The sequence below is a fragment of the Ambystoma mexicanum genome, chromosome 11 (genome assembly GCF_040938575.1).
Source record: "Ambystoma mexicanum isolate Mex_15411 chromosome 11, UKY_AmexF1_1, whole genome shotgun sequence".
Lineage (NCBI taxonomy): Eukaryota > Metazoa > Chordata > Amphibia > Caudata > Ambystomatidae > Ambystoma > Ambystoma mexicanum.
In genome coordinates, this window is record NC_090934.1 from 1,378,424,605 (window position 1) to 1,378,443,369 (window position 18,765).

The 18,765-nt window shown below is 45.9% G+C and overlaps 1 protein-coding gene across 1 annotated transcript in view; it reads left to right on the forward strand.

The window, feature by feature from the left end:
- The first annotated feature begins 1,704 nt into the window (after positions 1–1,704).
- HDC (histidine decarboxylase) overlaps positions 1,705–18,765 on the forward strand; it is a 128,813-nt gene continuing 111,752 nt past the window's right edge. The window contains exons 1-2 of the mRNA XM_069624974.1: positions 1,705–1,926; positions 18,427–18,599. Of these exons, the coding sequence (XP_069481075.1) occupies positions 1,875–1,926; positions 18,427–18,599 (225 nt within the window). The 5' untranslated portion in view covers positions 1,705–1,874. The remainder of the gene's footprint in view (positions 1,927–18,426; positions 18,600–18,765) is intronic.

Genomic DNA, 18,765 nt, shown 5'->3' on the forward strand with positions numbered 1-18,765 from the left:
GAGGAGTCAATGTTGATAGTGATAATGATAGGGAGGTGGGCATGAGCCGGTCCATTGTCACCGCTCTCACCGCACACAAAGAACACTCCCAGACACTCTGCGACACTCCGCATGAGTAGGGGGATTTTCACAGTTTCTCCTCCTCCTTTTCCAATAGAAGTGTTAGAGGTACTCAACTCCACAGCAGTTCACCAGAGTACCGAACACAAAGAACACTCCCAGACACTCTGCGTGAGTAGGGGGATTTTCACAGTTTCTCCTCCTCCTATTCAATAGAAGTGGTAGAGATACTCAACTCCACAGCAGTTCACCAGAGTACCGAACAGAAAGAACACTCCCAAACACTCCGCCTGAAGTTTTTGCTCCTCAGCAACAACAAAAGAAATTTCATCTCACTTTGTATGATCTTTAAAAAAATGAGTATGCCCTGAATGGGTATGTTATGGGGATGCAGAACACTGGGTATGGATCTTGTGTTGTAGGGGAGGAGAAGGGAGATGCTGGGTATGGATTTTGCGGTATTTGGAAACTCAGGACTCCTGTTTTGGGTCTTGTGTTGTGGGGTTGGGGAAGCAGGGTGGGTTGTAGTGTTACCAGTGCTTATAGTGGCATGCAAAATCAAGCCAGGACTCTGGTGCTGCAATTAAGAGCAAACACTTCCCTGGTCTGAATTCTGCCTTTTAGGCTGCACCCCTTTTCGCCCACTGCTCCATAAGAGCCCTGGCTGTTAGGCTGCACCCCTTTTCGCCCACTGCTCCATAAGAGCCCTGGCTTGATTTTGAAAAAGGGCTCTGGCCTAACAGGCGGCATTCAAGTCAAGTAAGTATGGCAACTTAATTGTGGCACCGACCCCCTGCCAGGCATACATTTGCATCAGACGATCCCTGCATCTCTATGCCTGGCTGGGATGCCACAGACCCAAAGGAAGAAAAGGCTAGGATTTTTTTCTCTCTAAAGCCTAAATCTCTCGCTTGTACAATAGAGCTACAGGCTCAAGTGGGGTGGGGTTATCAGGGGGCTTTGGGGAGCCACGGTAGGGCACGTCTCAAACACAATCTTCTGAGACTGCTGGGCTCTGCCCACTTAAAGCCCTGGATGTTACCTACTTTCTTGCAGTATAATCACAATGTGCTTGTGTTTTTTCTCACTACAAAGTCTTAACAAATGTGCAATTTATTTCACTCCAAAAAGTAGGAAGCGCTTTTTAAACGGCTGCATGCACAGAGCAAATGTTTCGTGTGCATACGTCATACATGCCAACCCTCCCGATTTAGGCGGCAGACTCCCGATTTTTTTTATGAAGAATGTTCATATTTTTTATTTACTCCCACCTAAATTAATAAAATCCCCAATGCAATCCTAAGGGGAAATTCCTGTCTCCCGCTTTCTGTCACAAAATCTCCCTTCCAGGTGCTTGAGAATGTTGGACTATATGATACATTGCAGTGTTTACTTAATAAGACGGCCAGAAATTGTGCATCATTTCCTCCACTTTTGCACAATCAAAGCGACGGAGGTTTAGTAAATTGCTTTATGAACTCCTAAGGCACAAAAAAAGATTCCCGACTCTGAGTGTTCATTACATCCAGCCCCTGTATGCAGGATACACAAATATGAATGCAAACACACACGTGAAATGAGGGTCTGAAAGGCTCATTGCGCTCGCTTTCAGCTGATGCCATCAAAGATAGCAGGAAACTCAAACACGCCAGAGATGAGATTGGGGGCGGGGGAGGCGTTCGGAAACCGATTGAGCTAAACTGTTTACGTACAAAAAAAATAACCAGCTACGCACGACGGGCAGATAAAGGAGGTATAAAAGAACTGGGCAGGGAGATGCAGACGACTACAGGCAATAACGCGACGATTTGCGGATGAAAAAACAAACCGCGTCCTCCATGGATTCCGAAGAATACAGGCAAAGAGGTGAGTCTTGCACGAACGAGCGCCGTCATCTTTTTCATGACGCCGCCGTGTCTCCGTGGCGCTAACGTGGTGCGCAAAACTGCCGCCACGCATGCACGTGACGCACCCAACGGTGAGTAGTGGGAATGTATCGGAGAAAGCGGGTTATAGCTTCCACTGAAGCCGGACATTTTACTATTTTAAACACATTCTGGTGTAGACACCCTCAACTTTTGGTGAGAAAAATCAGGAAAATGTCACGCGCTTAAAGAATTTCGCATGTAAAGTTCAGATGTGCATAGAATATTCGTTTTGCACCCACGTGCCACGCTAGGTTTGAAGTGTATATTTTAAGACTTGTTTTTTTTAATTTTTTTTATTAAAGTCGTCTGGAGCAATTGGGGCAGGAGATTACACCACAGAAAACGGGAGAAATTAAATTTCCCATAGGATTGCATTGGGTTAGAATTATTTTAGACCTGTAGTAGTCATTTTTTATTGAAAAATAGGGAGTCTCTTCCTACATCGGAAGGGTTGGCATGTATGACACAGAAGTGCGGGTACACACTACCCCCATAGTATCTGCTTACTGTTGCCAAGTCGCTCGAACTGCTTCATTATAATATTGCCTTCCGGCTAGGAGCTGCCAGCACTATTTCTTTCAAATAAAAGAAATGCAGGCACTCAGGACTGGCAGGTATCTGCACATTGAATGCGCAGTTTAAAATTACAATTTGAAAACGCAAATCAACTTTGCACATCCTAACCTGATAATAAGCATTTGCGAACAGTCGGTATTTCGCCTGCGCCAAACAGGCCTTAAAAATAAATTAGGCACACGCAGAATGTAGCTAAAAATAGGACGTGATGTGGTGTGCCAAACCCTTCTATAGCAAAACACAGTCTGTGCATACAACCAAGTTGGGAAGAAACAGAGTGCTCTAAAAAAAACTTGAATGCAGCGATGGGGCATACTATTATATTTATGCAATTAGAAGGACTGAGTTTTGAGGGTACACTTGGAAGGATATGGAGAGAGGGGGATGCAGAAGGTTACAGGCTGTGGTTTCCAGGTGACAGCCGCGTTCCTTTTCCCCACGCGCCAATCACAGTGAGATGAAAATGGCACTTTGTCATTTAAAATGTTGCTGCCGTGCCGCCTTTGAAGTTAGAAAGCAAAACGAACTTCTGAATAAGCAAGTGTTGCAGATGGGTTAGTGCATTCTGAGATAAGAAGAAAATGACATCATTGTATGTGATGCTTTATTGTGTTTGTGTGTGTGTGTGTGTGTGTGTGTGTATATATATAGCGCCACGTGCATGCACTAGGGTGCTTTTTTGTGCGCTTGTTCTGAAGCAGGCGTTGAACTCAGTGGGACTTAACTTCTCAGACTTTTTGAACGATTCTTTAGAACGTTTAAAAGTGCTGTTTTAGCCTCATCGGTAAATTCGGATGGAAGAAAGGCGACCGAAATATATCTAAAAAGTGACAGCCATTGCCCGGATATTCTACTAGACGCAGCACTTAAAACAAATAGGTCATATGCTTCAGACACATTTATTGTACAAATCCCAGTTTATAAAAGCAATGAAAAGAAAGCAAATGCTTTAAAATAGTGTTTCATGTACACTTGTAGATTATTATTAAATATATTTATAGCGCAAACCCAGCTCAGGAGCAGCGACTTGCAGCGTTTAGAACTTGGTGTCCCTGTCTTATATGGGGTGGGATGTCCATCCGGTCCTGCTTGGGTTTACTGCAGACCAGTCCTTACTTTGCTTTCCTCCTTATAAATACATGACTACAAGCACCAGAATGCAAATAAAAGAAAACAAATCTGCTTGAGCTACTACCCTATGACATAGAATAACATGAGAACTCTTAGGTTATATCAGGTCTGAAGCAGGCGTTTGATTCAGGTTAATAATTGTTATTTTTTTGTTGTTGTCCAGTCAAATATATTTTAGTGTTTCAAACGTATTTCTCATCAGGTAACACTAAACTCTTTTACACCGGCATTGAAAAAAAACATTCATCTACCACTTTGCCCCTTATACTTTATGTTTAAATGCTTTGTTTTATAACATGCATAATATTTTAATATGTATAATTTGTCGTAATTATTGCACAGCAGTGCCTCCGAGTAGAGATTACTTGGTCGTTTTGTTCTTTGCATCCACCCACGTAAAATCCAGATTGAGATACCCGTCATTGGCCTAACTGAGCATGCTATGATGAGATGGTACAGCCAATGACCTTTCATAGCTCCGTAGACGACTTCGTCAGATGGTGCACACAGACTCGGGTCTGTGGCTCAGTGTACTAATGCATCCACTACTACAGGGGCCTGTGTTTGACCGCATTGTCATAGGTTTGAATCCCGGCAGGTCCACTCAGTCCGAGATTGATAAAATGAGTACCATTAAGTTAGGTAACAATAAACATCTGTTATTAGCGCCAAGATACTCCCTGGGGCAGAAAGTGCACTTTACAAATACGCCTGTTATGTTATGATTTCATGAATACACGCGACCTTGAAAGCTAATGTACCATCTCAGCACGATCATTTCAGTTAGTCCAATAAAAGCTGTCAACATTTTGATGTTGTGTGACTTTAAAACTGGACTAACACGCATCAAACCTTTTTGTGCTTCAAAAATACCATATCTATCAATGTACCTATTTATGTGCAGTCGATGTGTGCCCACCTCGACCCCACTTTAAAACTAGGCACAGGACATATGGGATACGTCACTGGTGCAATTTAATCTAACTAATGTACAGTGTATGTCTTGGAGGATTTATGTTACAATTGGTTGCTCATTTCCGCCTTCTGCAATACATCTCGCCCACTACTCATTACAGTTATGCTAATTGGCTTTTTACTGCTCACATCACCACCCTTGTGGTCTTAAAGCTCTGAAACCTTGTCCGCATGGGCGAACTGTGACTCCACTCAGGGTGTAAACCAGACCACACAGCGGCAGATTTTACTGACCATATCATTAGGGCTGCTGTGTGTAACCTTCACTGCTCCAGATGTTTTGGACTACTACTCCAGAGCAAAGGGAGAGCTGTAGATTGCAGACCCCTCAATGATATGATATTAGCCGGTTCTTGAGATTCAATCCAGGGATCTCGTTTTAAAGATAGCTTACTGTTTTCTTTTTAATGCAAAGATATAATCAGCAACGGCATGGCGTCTTACTGGTCTTAGCTTGCCAGACAAGTACTGGACCAGAGAGCAGCGAAAAAAGTACATGTGTGGGTTTTAAAGGCTAAAATAAATCATATAAAAAGGGCAATGTCACTTCTGGGAGAGGGATATCACTTTTAGTGCTGATTACGATGACGTGATCAACACTAAAAACGGATTGCCTGTGTGGCCTGTCACAGAAATGAAGGTAAGTGCATTTTTCATTTTTTTGATAGTTTGTTTTAGCCTTTAGCTTCGCGGGTGCCAGAGGTGGTGTGTGGAAAGTGGGCGGAGCAAGGGAGGCGCAGGGCAGGCGGTGTGCAGCATTTGGGATGCCCGGAATGCTGGCTTATACCAGAGAATACAGCCTGTCTTCCAAGCTCCTTCATTTGCTATCACCTCTGCCCATAGTGATGATAAAATACAGTTTGTGTCTGGAAAGCACTGTATTTATCCTGTAGTTTTTTGCTAACACGTGAGTGCACCTCTACTGGGCCATTCTAGGTGAAATTACAATTTTTTTCCCCAAATGGAAAGAAAATCGATTTAGAAAGACCGCACCGTGACCGCACAGAGCGGTCTTTCTAAATGGAACTGTCATGACTCTGCCACACACGAGTGTACGCAGAGTCTGACAGGCTACGCGGGACCCGGAAGCGCAGGACGAGGAGAACGGGTAAGTGAATGTGTGCGCGCGTGTGTGTGTGTTGGTGTGAGTGTTGTGTGTCTGGCTGTGTTTTGGTTTGGCGGAGTCTCGGGTGGGGGGGTCTGGGGAGGGGTGGGGAGTCTGGGGAGGGATGGGGTGGGGGCTGAGAGATGGGGGTTCGGGCGGCAAAACACCCGATTTCAAGGAAATCCTGTGGGAGAGGGTGGGGGTGGTGAGGATCAATGGGGGATAGTGGGTGAAACCTCATGAATATAAAAAAAAACGAATTTTAAAGCTCAAGATCTCAAGAGAGAAAAGCCTTTAAAATGCTGGTTTTACGATCAATGGAAAATTGGTCATTGTAAATCAGTCTTTTTCTCTTGAGAGCTTTAAAATTAGGTCTTTTCTCAAAGAACCATACTGGGCTTGCGCTACAACATTCTAAAGCTATAAAAACGGTGTTCTTGCCCAATGACATGCTCCACACGTACAGCTTCTCCCTGTGACTGCATCGGGGTAGTAGCTCAGACTCTGAGAGGATAAAATGGCTTGTCACCCCTAGGTCGAAATTCTACCTGACCACTTAATAATGGTTTCTATTGGATGCACTGGATGCTATTGAAGGTTTTGACATCTGCGGTACCGCTGCAGAGAAAAAAATCCACTCAATTGCATCTTGAAACTGGAAACTCAAAGGCACAAGAGATTATGCATGTAGGCTTTGTGGTCACAAAATGGAATCACTCCGCACCTCACCATGAACTGCCAGGGCGTGGACCCTATTCAACGCAATCTTTTATGCAGATTCTTTGCAGACAACCACACTTTAACCAAGAAAGACATTTGGTTATTTTTGCTGCAAGGGACTAGGCTATCTCTGAAATTCGCTCTTTTAGAGCTAGTATCAATCATCATTGCCAAACTTGAAGAAAAAAAGAGAACCTAAATTTTGTTTCGTTTATCTAATTAATCTATGAAATTCTTCTTTATCGTTTTTTTTCCTTTTCTACTGGTTTTTTATTCTTTTGATGCGCCTTGTCATTGTTTTTTCTTACTGGATTTTTAATTTTTCTAACTATATTAATTGGATGACTCGTCTTTCTTACTTGTATATTCTGTCAATTGTTGATTTCACAAGCATATCTAATGGAAAAAATGTTCTATTGAAACTAAATGCTAAATAAAATAAACAAAAAACTAATTGGCAATAAAATAAACTCAGCCACCACTTCCTCCTAGACATACTTCTCAGTCGCATTCGGATGGGCTTCGTAGGAAGGCACTCTATTTCTGCAACTGGTGTATAGTATTTACATTCATATAATTTAAATGATCTGATGGTATGCAGTTATTTTGCTTTTATTGTTCACAGTATTTTCATGAATAGTCAAGCATTTCATGCGTTATAGCCTGCAAAGACTCACATGAGTTATGAGGAGGAGCAGTACGGTCTGATGTGTCTGGTTGACAATGGATGACTGAGGAGTAGGAATGGTGACCGAGAAATAGCAGTGGTGACTGAGGAGTAGGAATGATGACTGAGAAGGAGGATTGACTGAGGAGCCGGAATAATAATGGGGAATAGGAATGACATTTGAGCAGGAGGATTGATGACTGAGCAGGAGGAACGACGTCTGAGCCGGAAAAAACAATAGAACAAACATAATGACAATAGAGCAGGAGGAATGATGATTGAGCAGGAGTGATTTATTTATTTATTGTGCATTTGTAAGGCGCTTAACTACCAATAAAAAGGTAAGTGTGAGCCTGTGGTGACAAAGGACAGTGAGAGCCAAGGCAAAATTCTTGGAGGGGTGGAGGCTGTCGACGATTGCGCATGAGAGGCCAGGGCCCAGGAGGACACATGAGGGCCCTGGTCACCAATCTCATCAGCTGTGGGGTTTAGCAGAGATGTGGGCAAGGAGCAGGTGAAAAGGAAAGTCTTGAGGAGCTTTTGGAGTTTGAGGAGATCCGCCTCAAGATGAAAAGCAAGGGGGAGGCTGTTTCATAGGAGGGATCCTACTGAGGAAAGAGATCGTCCACCAGCTCGCTGTTTAGCGAAGCTTTTAACACACAGAGTTGGTGCTGGAGGAACATGAAGATCTGGAGGGAGAGTATTTAGCGAGAGCCAGTTGCAGATAGCATGTTCCCCGGTCCCAGGCAGCCTTGTGGATGATGCAGAGGGATTTGAATTTGATCCTTGCATCAACCAGGAGCCAGTGGAGAGTTTTTAGCGCTGGAGAGATGCAGTCCATGGGCTTGAGGACACGGATACGTCTTGCAGCCCTATTATTGATTAGCTGGGAGAAACAGAAGGGGGGAAGAGGGTAGAGTAAGGAAAAGGCTATTGCACTAGTCTAGCCTAGAGAGAACCACAGCCTAGAGACATTGAGCCTCTGGAGGAAAGTGAGGAAAGGAAGAATTCCTTTTGGAGGTGAAGTTGAAAGTGGGACTATTTGGCAAGTTCCTGAATGTGAGGGATGCAGGAGAGAGAGGAGTCCAAGATGACTCCAAGGTTTCTGGCTTAAGATGAAGGAGAAGGGGAGAGCCCATAGAAGATGGCCAGAGTGAGGGAGACACAACTGGAGCAGGAATACCAATAGGAAGGATCTCACTCTTGCTGGCGTTGATGCAGAGATAATTTCAAGTACACCAGGACTGGATGGCAGATAGACAGTCAAGAATGATAGATGAAGTGAGAAGTGGATTAGAGGGACATTTGAAGAAGAGTTGTGTGTCATCTGCATAACATTGGAAGTTTAAGGAGAAGGTAGAATTGAGGTGTGCAAGCGGGGCAAGATGGTTGTTAAAGAGCCGAGGAGAAAGGTTGGAGCCCTTGGGCACAACACAGATGGAGATAGAGGTGGGGGTGGAGAAAGAGCCCAGAATTACCTGGGACGGACGGTCGCTGAGGAAGGAGGTCAGCCAGTCCAGTGCCTGCTCCGAGATACCTATGGTATAGTGGAGCTGTTTTATGAGGATAGAGTGGCTGACCATATAAAATGCAGAGGAGAGATCGAGTAGAATGAGAACAGCTGGAGAGTTGGAATCAAGAGATGCAAGCAGTTCCTCACGGTGTTCAGAAGAGCAGTTTCCATGCCTCTGGATGCTCTGCATCCAGATTGATGGTCGTGTAGGCAACCAACAAGCTCAGTGTGCTGGGTCAGTTGGAGAAAGACCAGCTTCTCCAAGAGTTTCCCAAGGAAGGGGGTGATAGATATGGGGCAGTAGTTGGCTGGACAAGACAGGTCTGCAGAATGTTTTTTCAGGAGGGGGCGCACAAAGGAGTGCTTGAGAGAGGAGGGGAAAGTGCAGGGGCAAGAGAGCCAATATTGTCCTTAATGGTTCTGGAGGGGCAGGGGGAAACCTGTTTGGAGGAGATCTTCATGGAGCGGACAACTCTAGTGACCTCACCAGGTGTGATAGGGGAGAAGGAGGAGAGAAAGGCAGAGAGTGCTCAGGATGTCCTTAGTTTTTGTGGTGAAGTGAGTGGCCAGTGCGTTGCAGACTGGGAGGGAAGAGGTGAGGAGGACACTGCAGAAGAGTTGGCTAGTTCCCTGCAGATTTTAAAGAGTTCAGCCGTGTTGTTGGATGCACCGGAGACACAAGCCTGGATGTGGGCTACTTTCTTCGTGCAGATGGAAAGTCTGTATTTCCTTTAGAGCAGGTGACAGGCCAGTTTGTCAGAGGGTGAACCCGAGTTCTGCCACTCCCATTCCACAGCTCGGCAGTTGTGTTTCAAAGCTGCACGTTCGGAGTCATACCAGAGGTGACGCTTGGAGGCATGTTTAAGATGGATCCTCATGACTGGGGCAAGAGTGTCAAGGGTATTGGTAATGGCAAGATGAAGGTTGCTGAGAGTAGAGTCAGAAGTTGAGTCAATAGTGGGGAGAATGACGGCAGATGCGAAGGCAGCAGCTGACACTCGTTTCATTGGATGGATGTTCATGAACAAGGTTGGCAGCGCTGGTGGAGGAGTGGTCAGAGGGCAGAGAGGACCCAGGTGAGAGGAGAGGAGAGAGTGGTCTGACCAGGAGAGTGGGGTGGTCAGTGGGGAGGAGAATGAAAGATCTGTGTGGATGAGGGCATGACGGCAGATGTGAAGGCAGCAGCTGACACTCGTTTCATTGGATAGATGTTCATGAACGAGGTTGGCAGGGCTGGTGGAGGAGTGGTCAGAGGGCAAAGAGGACCCAGGTGAGAGGAGAATAGAGAGTGGTCTGACCAGGAGAGTGGGGTGGTCAGTGGGGAGTAGAATGAAAGATTAGTGTGGATGAGGGCATCAAGAGGGTGTCCAGCGAGTAGGTAGGACCAGAAGGAAGGAAGGATGGAGAGGGAGAGTGAGGTGCAAAGGTCACGGAAGAGAGTGGGTGCTGTGATTGAGTCAAGGTGGATGTTGAAATTGCCCACAAGAAGTAGTTTAGAAATGGTTTGCAAGGAGAGAGGAGGAGAATTCAGCCCATTCTGAGAGCAACAGCGTGATGGAGGCAGGAGGCCTGCAGATAGTGGCAATGGTTAGAGAGGAGGGAGGAGAGATGACCAGCTTGCAGACCAGGCTCTCAAAGGAAGAGTAGGGCTGGGTGGATTTGAGGGAAGAAGCGACCCACTTAGGGAAGATCAGAGCAACTCCACCACCAGCACAGGTAGGACGAGGCTTGGAGATGATCTTATAGCCATCAGGGAGAAGGGATTCAAAAGCAGTGACTGAGCTGGCATTGAACCACGTCTCAGTAAGAGCAAGGATATTGAGGTCAATGTCTTCAAGAAGGAGGCAGATGTCAGCAGAGTGTTTGATGGCTGAACGAGAATTAAAGGTGGCAAGTTGCAAGAGGTCTCCACCTTTGAACGCTTTCCGAGGAGGAGTAGAGGGGCGTGGTACACAAGTCGAAGGAAGGGGCAGCGAGAGTGGAGGAAAGAGTAGCAGGTGTGGGAAGGAAGTTGATGAGGGATGTCAGGCGCCGGTCAAAGAGAAGGAGGTTAGATTGAGGGCCCTGAACCAAGATAGTGCCAGTGTGATAGACAGCAATGATACACCTGGATGATTTGAACCCCGCCAAGAGAACTTCCCATTTGGTGCCACCATTAATGGGAGAGGATGTGTAAGGCGAGAGTGTAGAGATGAGATGGGGAGTCCATAGATCTGAGGAGGGGACACAGAAGAGGATATCTCTGAAGACCTGTCTGGGAGTTGCGCTGGTATAGGTGTGTGCAATGGGTAGGCCAGGATTCATGGTCAGGATGCTTTTTTATGCTTTTTTCTTCCAGACTTCATGAGAGACGGAGGATAGGTGATTGTGTAGCAGTTAGTGACGATAAGAGAGATGGTGAGTGCCATAGGGGCGGTGGAGGATAGTTGAAGGAAAGAGGAGTGGCTGCACAGCACAGTTTTAGCACAAACTCACCAGGCAAAAGGGACACAAATGCAATGCAAAATGGTGCTGGGATGTTGAAAAACACACACCTAACTTCGAATTTCAAAAAGGGACACAAATGCAATGCAAAGGGGTTGGAAAGATGTTGAAAAACACACGCCTAAATTCAAATTTCAAAAAGGGACACAAATGCAATGCACAAGGGGTGCAAAGATGTTGAAAAACACCAACCTAAATTCGCATTTCAAAAAGGGACACAAATGCAATGCAAAGGGGTGCAAAGATGTTGAAAAACACACACCTAAATTTGAATTTCAAAAAGGGACACCAAATGCAGTGAAAGAAAAAGTGGATTAGGTGAGGCAAGGAAGGCAGAGTGAGGTAGGCATAGTTTTGGTTCAGACGTTGTTAGTGGAGGAGGCAGTGGAAAAGTTCAGCCATCACTCACTGGTGGATCTGCAGAGAGCATAGGGGTGCAGGGGCCCAAGTCTATGGGGTAGCAGGCTGTTAGGCAGGAGGCTGCTTCATAGTTTGAAGAGGGGGAACAAAGGTGGGGGCCCTCTGAGCCCTCATCGGCCCAGACAGGCACAGACAGGGGCTTTAGATGTGGGTCTTCGGTGTCAGGGACGGAAAAAGCCTGCTGGCACCCTTGATAGGGCAGATGAAGGCAGCCCTGACCAATCGGGATCTAAGAGGCCCACCAGTAAACAGCAGCAGTGCCTGCCTATTGCGTGGTGGAGGCTGCAGCCATCTTTGAAGGGCAGCGAGTAGCCAGTGATGAAAAAGCTCTGCTGATCTTGCTTCCCCCTGAGGTGGTTGGCCTGCTGCACGCAGTGCTTCGATGCACACAGGAGTGTGTCCAGGAAATGTAGAATGCCTGCCTCGCTACACACACACCATTATACATTTTTATAAAATAAGATTTCTCTCTCATTAATTATACTGCTCTGTAATAAAGGCTCAGCTGTAAGCAGGTATCACAAGTCCTCTTGGGTGGTGTTGCAGCCTCAGGGCATCCTGCTGAGGGGTTAGAATTCCTATCCTCCGATGCTCTCCGATTGAATGAGGGATGACGATTGAGCAGGAGGAACGACGATTAGGCAGGAGGAATAATGAATGACTGAGGAGGAAGGTTGACAACTAAAAGAGGAGTAGTGATGACTGATGAATGAGTTGTGCAGAAGGGCCTTAAGGTATGACGATGACAACAGATTACTATGCAGGTGGAATTCAGACCCAAGGAAGACCAGTGAGGAGGATGAGTAATAATGTCTGAAAATATGCAATGAGTGTCGAGTGGGGAAGAGGGTTGCAGAGGAGAGGAGAAGAGAAGAGCGTGGACTAAGGAGTGAGGATGAAGACTGAGGAATGAGAAGGACACATGAGGAGTAAAGAGTAGGAGCGATGAGGAGAAATTAGGATTTCCTAAAGGCGGTGAAATACTGGTGGTTTCAGTTAGTAGTTGCATTTGCAGAGTCATGTTGGCCTTTAGATTTGATTAGCAGGACATATATAGTCCAATGTCCGGAACATCATATTTTGCAACTGCAGCCAGTAGTAACTATGCAGGCACAACTGGTGATGTTACATTTCCAGCAGTGACCAGATGGGGACAGGCCATTGAAAGATTTGAGGTGACACTGCAGCGTGGTGACCATAAGGGTTCACCAAGCGTACCCAGGGCGTCACCTTTGGGGGGGAGACATTTTTGGTCATGAGGGCTGTACCTAGCCCAGGTAACTTTGGGGTTGAATGGGGAGCATCGTTTTTAGGCCCCCCTTTTTCAGGGCTGCATTTGCGAGGCAGTTGAATCTTTTGCTGCTTTTCAAAGACCCAACGGCCCATCCTTTAGCACTTAATATGTTAGTTTAATGAATATTTATTAGTGATGTTTTAGCATGGTACATAGTGTGTGTTAGGGAGAATTCTCTGTTTAGGCTGAATTTCCTAACCTAGTGAGTCCCCCAGCAACTTTGCTGGATTTCTGGAGTTTGTTTTTTTCCTCCTGCCAAGAGTGAGACTCTTTTTCTCCCACTCTGGGACATGATTTATGGTGTTCCTTTGACTGTTAATGTGTTTTATGGGCTATGGGGTCCTTTACTCCATAGGGTCTCATGTGTTTTTACTATGTGTGTTACACAGCACCCTCCGTGCAGTAACACAGGGGTGTCATAGTGACACCCCACCATAGACTATATACCCTGGGACTGACTACTGTCTCCCAGGGCATGTAAAGTCACCATTGGCTTTACTAGACCTAAATTTACTAACAGAACTAGTACAAACCATCCTATTGTGGACATACTAGTAGGGGTAATTCGATTACCCCTGGGTCTGTTATTCGAGGGGGCACTGACCCGTCCCCCCTCGTCGAGTTTTGGCTGGTGGCAGTGGAAACTACTTGTTATATTTGACCCCGAATATCATTCTATGGGATTCTTCCCATTGTTGGAGGCTAATACTTTTTCCCATTAGTCTCTAACATACCGCCGGTTTATTTATCTTAAATAAATCCACCGGTCGGTATTTTCTGCCAGAACTCGGTTCTTAAAATGGCGTCTGTGTTCACCTCTATAACTCCGAACCAAAGGTTGAGCCCTTTGTTCCACTTTTGGCGGGCTTCTACACAGAAGCCCTCCAGAGTGGTGCCATTCTGTCTGGGTACCACAGGGAGTGTGGGAGGGGGTTTAGGCACCCTGGACTGAGTTGCCTTGCCAACTCAAGTCGCACTCTGGTGTGATTGGCCCAAGTATTGAGCCACCCCGCTCACCACTTAGCATGTTTTTGATTGACAGCTAGGCTGAATGAATGGGGGTTTGCTGCATAAAAGCAGGGCTTTTGGGACTGGATCTTCAGAAGTCGCCACAGGACCTAAGAATCCGACGAGGGTAAAGCTGAGCCGACCTGCAACGGCGACACCTCCGGTGGAGCCCTGCTGAACCGACTCACCACTTCCCAATGACAGAGGAGATCTCCCTGCTGGAGAGTCTTCTCCCCCTGACTGGTGGGAACAAACCAGTCCCCTTTGCTTTTTCTTCGCTTCCAGGGCGTAGTGGTCGAATTGCCCGTGCTGAGCACCCCAGCAACCAGATAGCCACTAGCCCATACGGTGACCAAAAGGTGGTGTCTTGTGACGGAGCACTCCGCGGCTGGTCTCTTCCCTGGTGGTGCAACGATCTTCAACTTTCCTTCGACAACGAGATCATCTCATCTCTTGGCAAAGCCCCGACTTGCATCCACCACCAGGAACAACTGCCCCCGCCGGAGCTGTCTCTTCACTTACAAGGTACCGTGTCCGCCTGGCTTCCCTTGTGACGGTTAGCGTGAGGTGTCTTAAATCCTTACCTTTCCATTGGGTCGCCTCCAGACTTTCTTAACTTTTTGTTCTAAACTGGTCCAACCTTTCTGTGACAATTTGCTACAAAGGCTCGAAGTGCGTTTCCACTGTGATACTTTTTGGGACATATCGCCTTGCCTCTCTCCGAGTGGGCCTGGCCTCTGAACTTTGTGATCCACAGTGGACCCTGCCTTGCGGGCCTTGCATTTGCTTCGTAAAAGTGTTGGTACCGAGTTGGTTTCATACCCTGCCTTTTCTCTCCCGCTCTAACGAATATTAGAATGCCATCTACGTTAAAGCATTCACCTCTGTCTGCAAATAAGTGGTGCCGTTGAACCTAGACTTGTCGAACTATTGTTAGGGGATTGATACTTATAGCAATTGTAATTGAAGTTATTTGCCGTATTATTGCCAGAGTGTTTTCATAGATGTGTCCTTAAAATAAATAATTATATATCTTTACACCCAAGCTCTGTTCCGTGTCTACTTGTTCTACGGTGTAAATTGCCCTTGTATACTCCACATACTGCCTAACTTTTCTTGAGAGAGGTCTGACTGCTCAGCCACAGCGACCAAGTGAATCTGTGTGGTACAGACTGCTACCAAGTGGGTTTACTGCCAAACACCTGTAGGCCTAAATCTTTTGCAGTGGTCCCAGAAGGAACTGCACAGGTTTCTGCTTAACAGTGTGGATATTGCATACTCATGTTTTCTCAATTAATGACTTTGCAAAAGTTTACCAGTATATTCGGTCAATGGCAGAGTTGTAATTGTCACATTTATGGGATGGTCGGATGTTTGACGGGGGACCCAAACAGCCTGGATCACATCACAGTGAATGCTTACTCTCTGTTCTCTCCTCTTCTCCTATCTCCTCCCCTCCTCCCCTTACTTTCTTCTATGCACTTACTCTATCAGAAGTGTCCCTGGACCTAGTATGATAGCAACCTCGTCTGTCTCCTCACCCCACTCCCCTCCAGCTCTATCTGAAATGTCATAAGGCCTAGTACGGTAGTCGCCTGTCTGTTTCCATTTCCTTCCCACTCTCCCCCTCCTTTCCGTATCTATGTCTTAGCTCTTGCACTATCTGAAATGCCGTCAGGCCGATTACGATAGTTAATTTCACATCCTTACTGTTCATGGGCTGTAAGAATGTCATTGTATTTTCCCTTGTTTCCTCCCTTGTCTTGAAGCGCTTTGAAGCACATTGTGTATAGGCGCTATATAAATAAACTATCATATCATATCACAATGCGTGGGATTTGCAATCCTGATGTTTTCCCTTGTTGTGGGTGAGAGTGTGGGCACCTGTCCCAAGGCCAACGGGCAGTGTCATGGGTCGTGGCAGGTAGCAGAGCTCTGGAAACCACCCTCATATGTCCCATATTTTGTGGTATCTCATATCTGAACAGTATAATATGTGTGTCTTTTAGAGTTCCAGGGTTTCTGGGGCACTGGTGTGATTCCGGATCATGAGAAGTACTTTTGGGTCATAGATTATTTTTTATGATGAGCGCACGAGGTGGTCCCCATGAACACTACACAACATGTTTTGATTGTGAAGGAAAACGTAATTGAAATAAATTCGGCCATTCAAAAGCCTCCTCCACGTTGCATCAAGTTTGCTGGAACCAAGGGCTTTGTGTGTGTGTCTCCTCCATAAGCGTTGGCATCCCCACCTTGTTGGGCACATGCCTATATTCCCTCGGCCACAGGCAGTGTACTGTCATACCTTCTGTTCTAAATTTCACTATTTGGCGTCCATGGAAGTCATAAATGAAAGTGCAGTGTTCGATCACTAAGATTGTGCTGCTCCTGTGCATGAAGTATTTCGTCACGAGCTAATATGTTCTGTAACATTCGGAGAACCTACTTATTTTACTGTTCCATTTTGCAGGTGTTTCGTTTATTTATAAATCACACAGGAAAGATAGATGCGCACACACACACACACGCACGTACGCAACCCCCCTCCCCCCCTCCCCTATCCCCCTCTCCATCCTCATTCACACTCTCCTCCAACATCTGTAGCATTGGTTGGTACGCCAAGTGAAACTCCCAGCTGCAAATGAATTCAACTGTAGGGCTCCAGTCGCAGTATGTGGCTTTTTTGCATCAAATTTCCAACTGAAAAGACTTGGAAAATATACTGTTCAATTAAAAATACACAGAGACGCCAACACACGCCAAAAATCAGTTCCAAGCTTCAACTACAAAGCTCTCGATCACAGTACAGTAGATATCTAAAAAACATATGCCACAACTGGATCTACATGTGATTGGCCAGCTGGAATATCCCACAGTTCCCCCCAACCTATAAATGTAGCTAGGTTTCTGGGCACACTGCATTATTTCTTGGCTGCTTAACTCAGATAGATTGCAAGGTTTGACAGGTTTGTTGTATGCCAGGCACCTCTGCTGTGCACTCAGGTGAGTGAGCATTGACAATGGCCAGGCTTTGCCTACATTAAAAGCCCCGCCCATGGAAAGGTGGACACACCACTTTGCCCCAATTTTTCCAGACATAATGAAAGGTTTTAAGTGCCATAAAGGCCACCTGCCCTCGTCATCTTTTTCTTCACTTCACCTGTCGCTGCCTGGTTTCTTCCTGCCTGTCTCTCTTGCACTCACTTTGCTGCATGACATCCCTCTATATTTACTATGCGCTACTCTCGCTTTCTGACGCTGTGCTTCTGCCTCCCCTCGCTTTCCTCATCCCATCTGCCCAGTACCTCACTGCATGTCCAACCTCCTCTCTCCTTGCTCTCTCGTCCTTTTAGCTGTCTTCCACTTCCCCATGTTCCTTTTTTTACGCCCCATTTCCCACTGCCCCATCTTTTTTCAGTCACCATTTTGACTCCATTTATGTCTGCCCTCTCTCTCCCTAATTATCTCTCATCAAACTCTGTATTATTTCTGTCCTTCTCTCGCCCTTCTCTTAGCCCATCGCACTCCATCTGTCTCTCCTCTTTTCTCCTCCAAACTCACGCAGCCACCTTTCATCACCCTGATCTCATTCACCCCTTTCCTCTCTGTACACTCATTCTCACTTACCCCTCTGTCTCTGTTCTCCCATGTTTTCAGTTACTATTGTCTCTTTTCTTCCTCATTCTTACTTCTACCTCTTCCTCTATTTCCCATTGTTCTAATTTACCTCTCGTTCTCTGTTCTCTGTCGTTCTTACTTATCCTTCTTTCTCTGTTATCCTTCATTTGTACTTATCCCCCTTTCGCTGTTCTCTGTCGTTCATACTTATCCCTCTTTCTCGGTTCTTAGTCATTCTTACTTTTTCTCTTTCTCTGATGTTCTTAGTTCTACCTCTTTCTCTCTTCTCTGTTGTTCGTACTTATGCCTCCTTATCTCTTCTCCATTATTCTTACTTGCTCCTCTTTCTCTGTTTCCCACATTCTAAATTACCCCTCTTACTACCTTCTCTTTCACTCTCCCCTCCTCTCTTTCTCTTTTGTCCCCACCGCTCTTTCTCTGTTCTCCTGCACTCCTCTTTCTATTTACTCCTTCATTCGCCCTCTCCGATGATCACAATCAACTTAAACACATTTTCACTTGCAGGCCTTACAGTCGGAATTACATTTTTGCTTTGTTTGTTTTATTTTGCAGGCTGTTTCAGAAATATATATTTATGACTGTCCCGATTTTTAGTCTCTTTTCCTCACTGTATAATTACACTGAACATGTGAATTGTGGTGTTTCATGATGTTTAGCGGGGGGGGGGGGGGGGGGAGGGGACGCTAGCAACAGTTATGTACGCTTTACAAAAAAAGGCTTCATAGTAAACTGCTAAACAATGTACAGTATGGTGAGGCCAACCAATGACATTCTCATGTCTTTAATTAATACATTGGTAAACAAAATATCCAAACGGACCTTGGAACGATAGCGATGTTCTGTGAACCATGGAGCACAATTGCGGATTTGTAGTGCCTGAAAGTGTCCTCTGTGCACGTTTAGGGAAGGAGCTTGTGGATTACATCTGTCAGTACCTGAGCACGGTGAGGGAGAGACGCGTGAACCCAGAAGTGGAGCCAGGGTACATGAGGGCCCTCCTTCCGGAGAGCGCCCCATTCGAGTCGGAGAGCTGGGAATGCATCTTCCGTGACATTGAGGGCGTTATCATGCCTGGGGTAAGACCATCGCCTTTCTATTCTTCTAAGGTTGTGTTCAGTATTAAGGTGACATGACGGAACGTACGTGTCCATGCAGCTGCCTCACACACAAGGCATACACTCTGCGGTGGCTCCGAATTATAGGTCCGCATTCCAGAATGATTGTTATGTTATGAATTTTTTG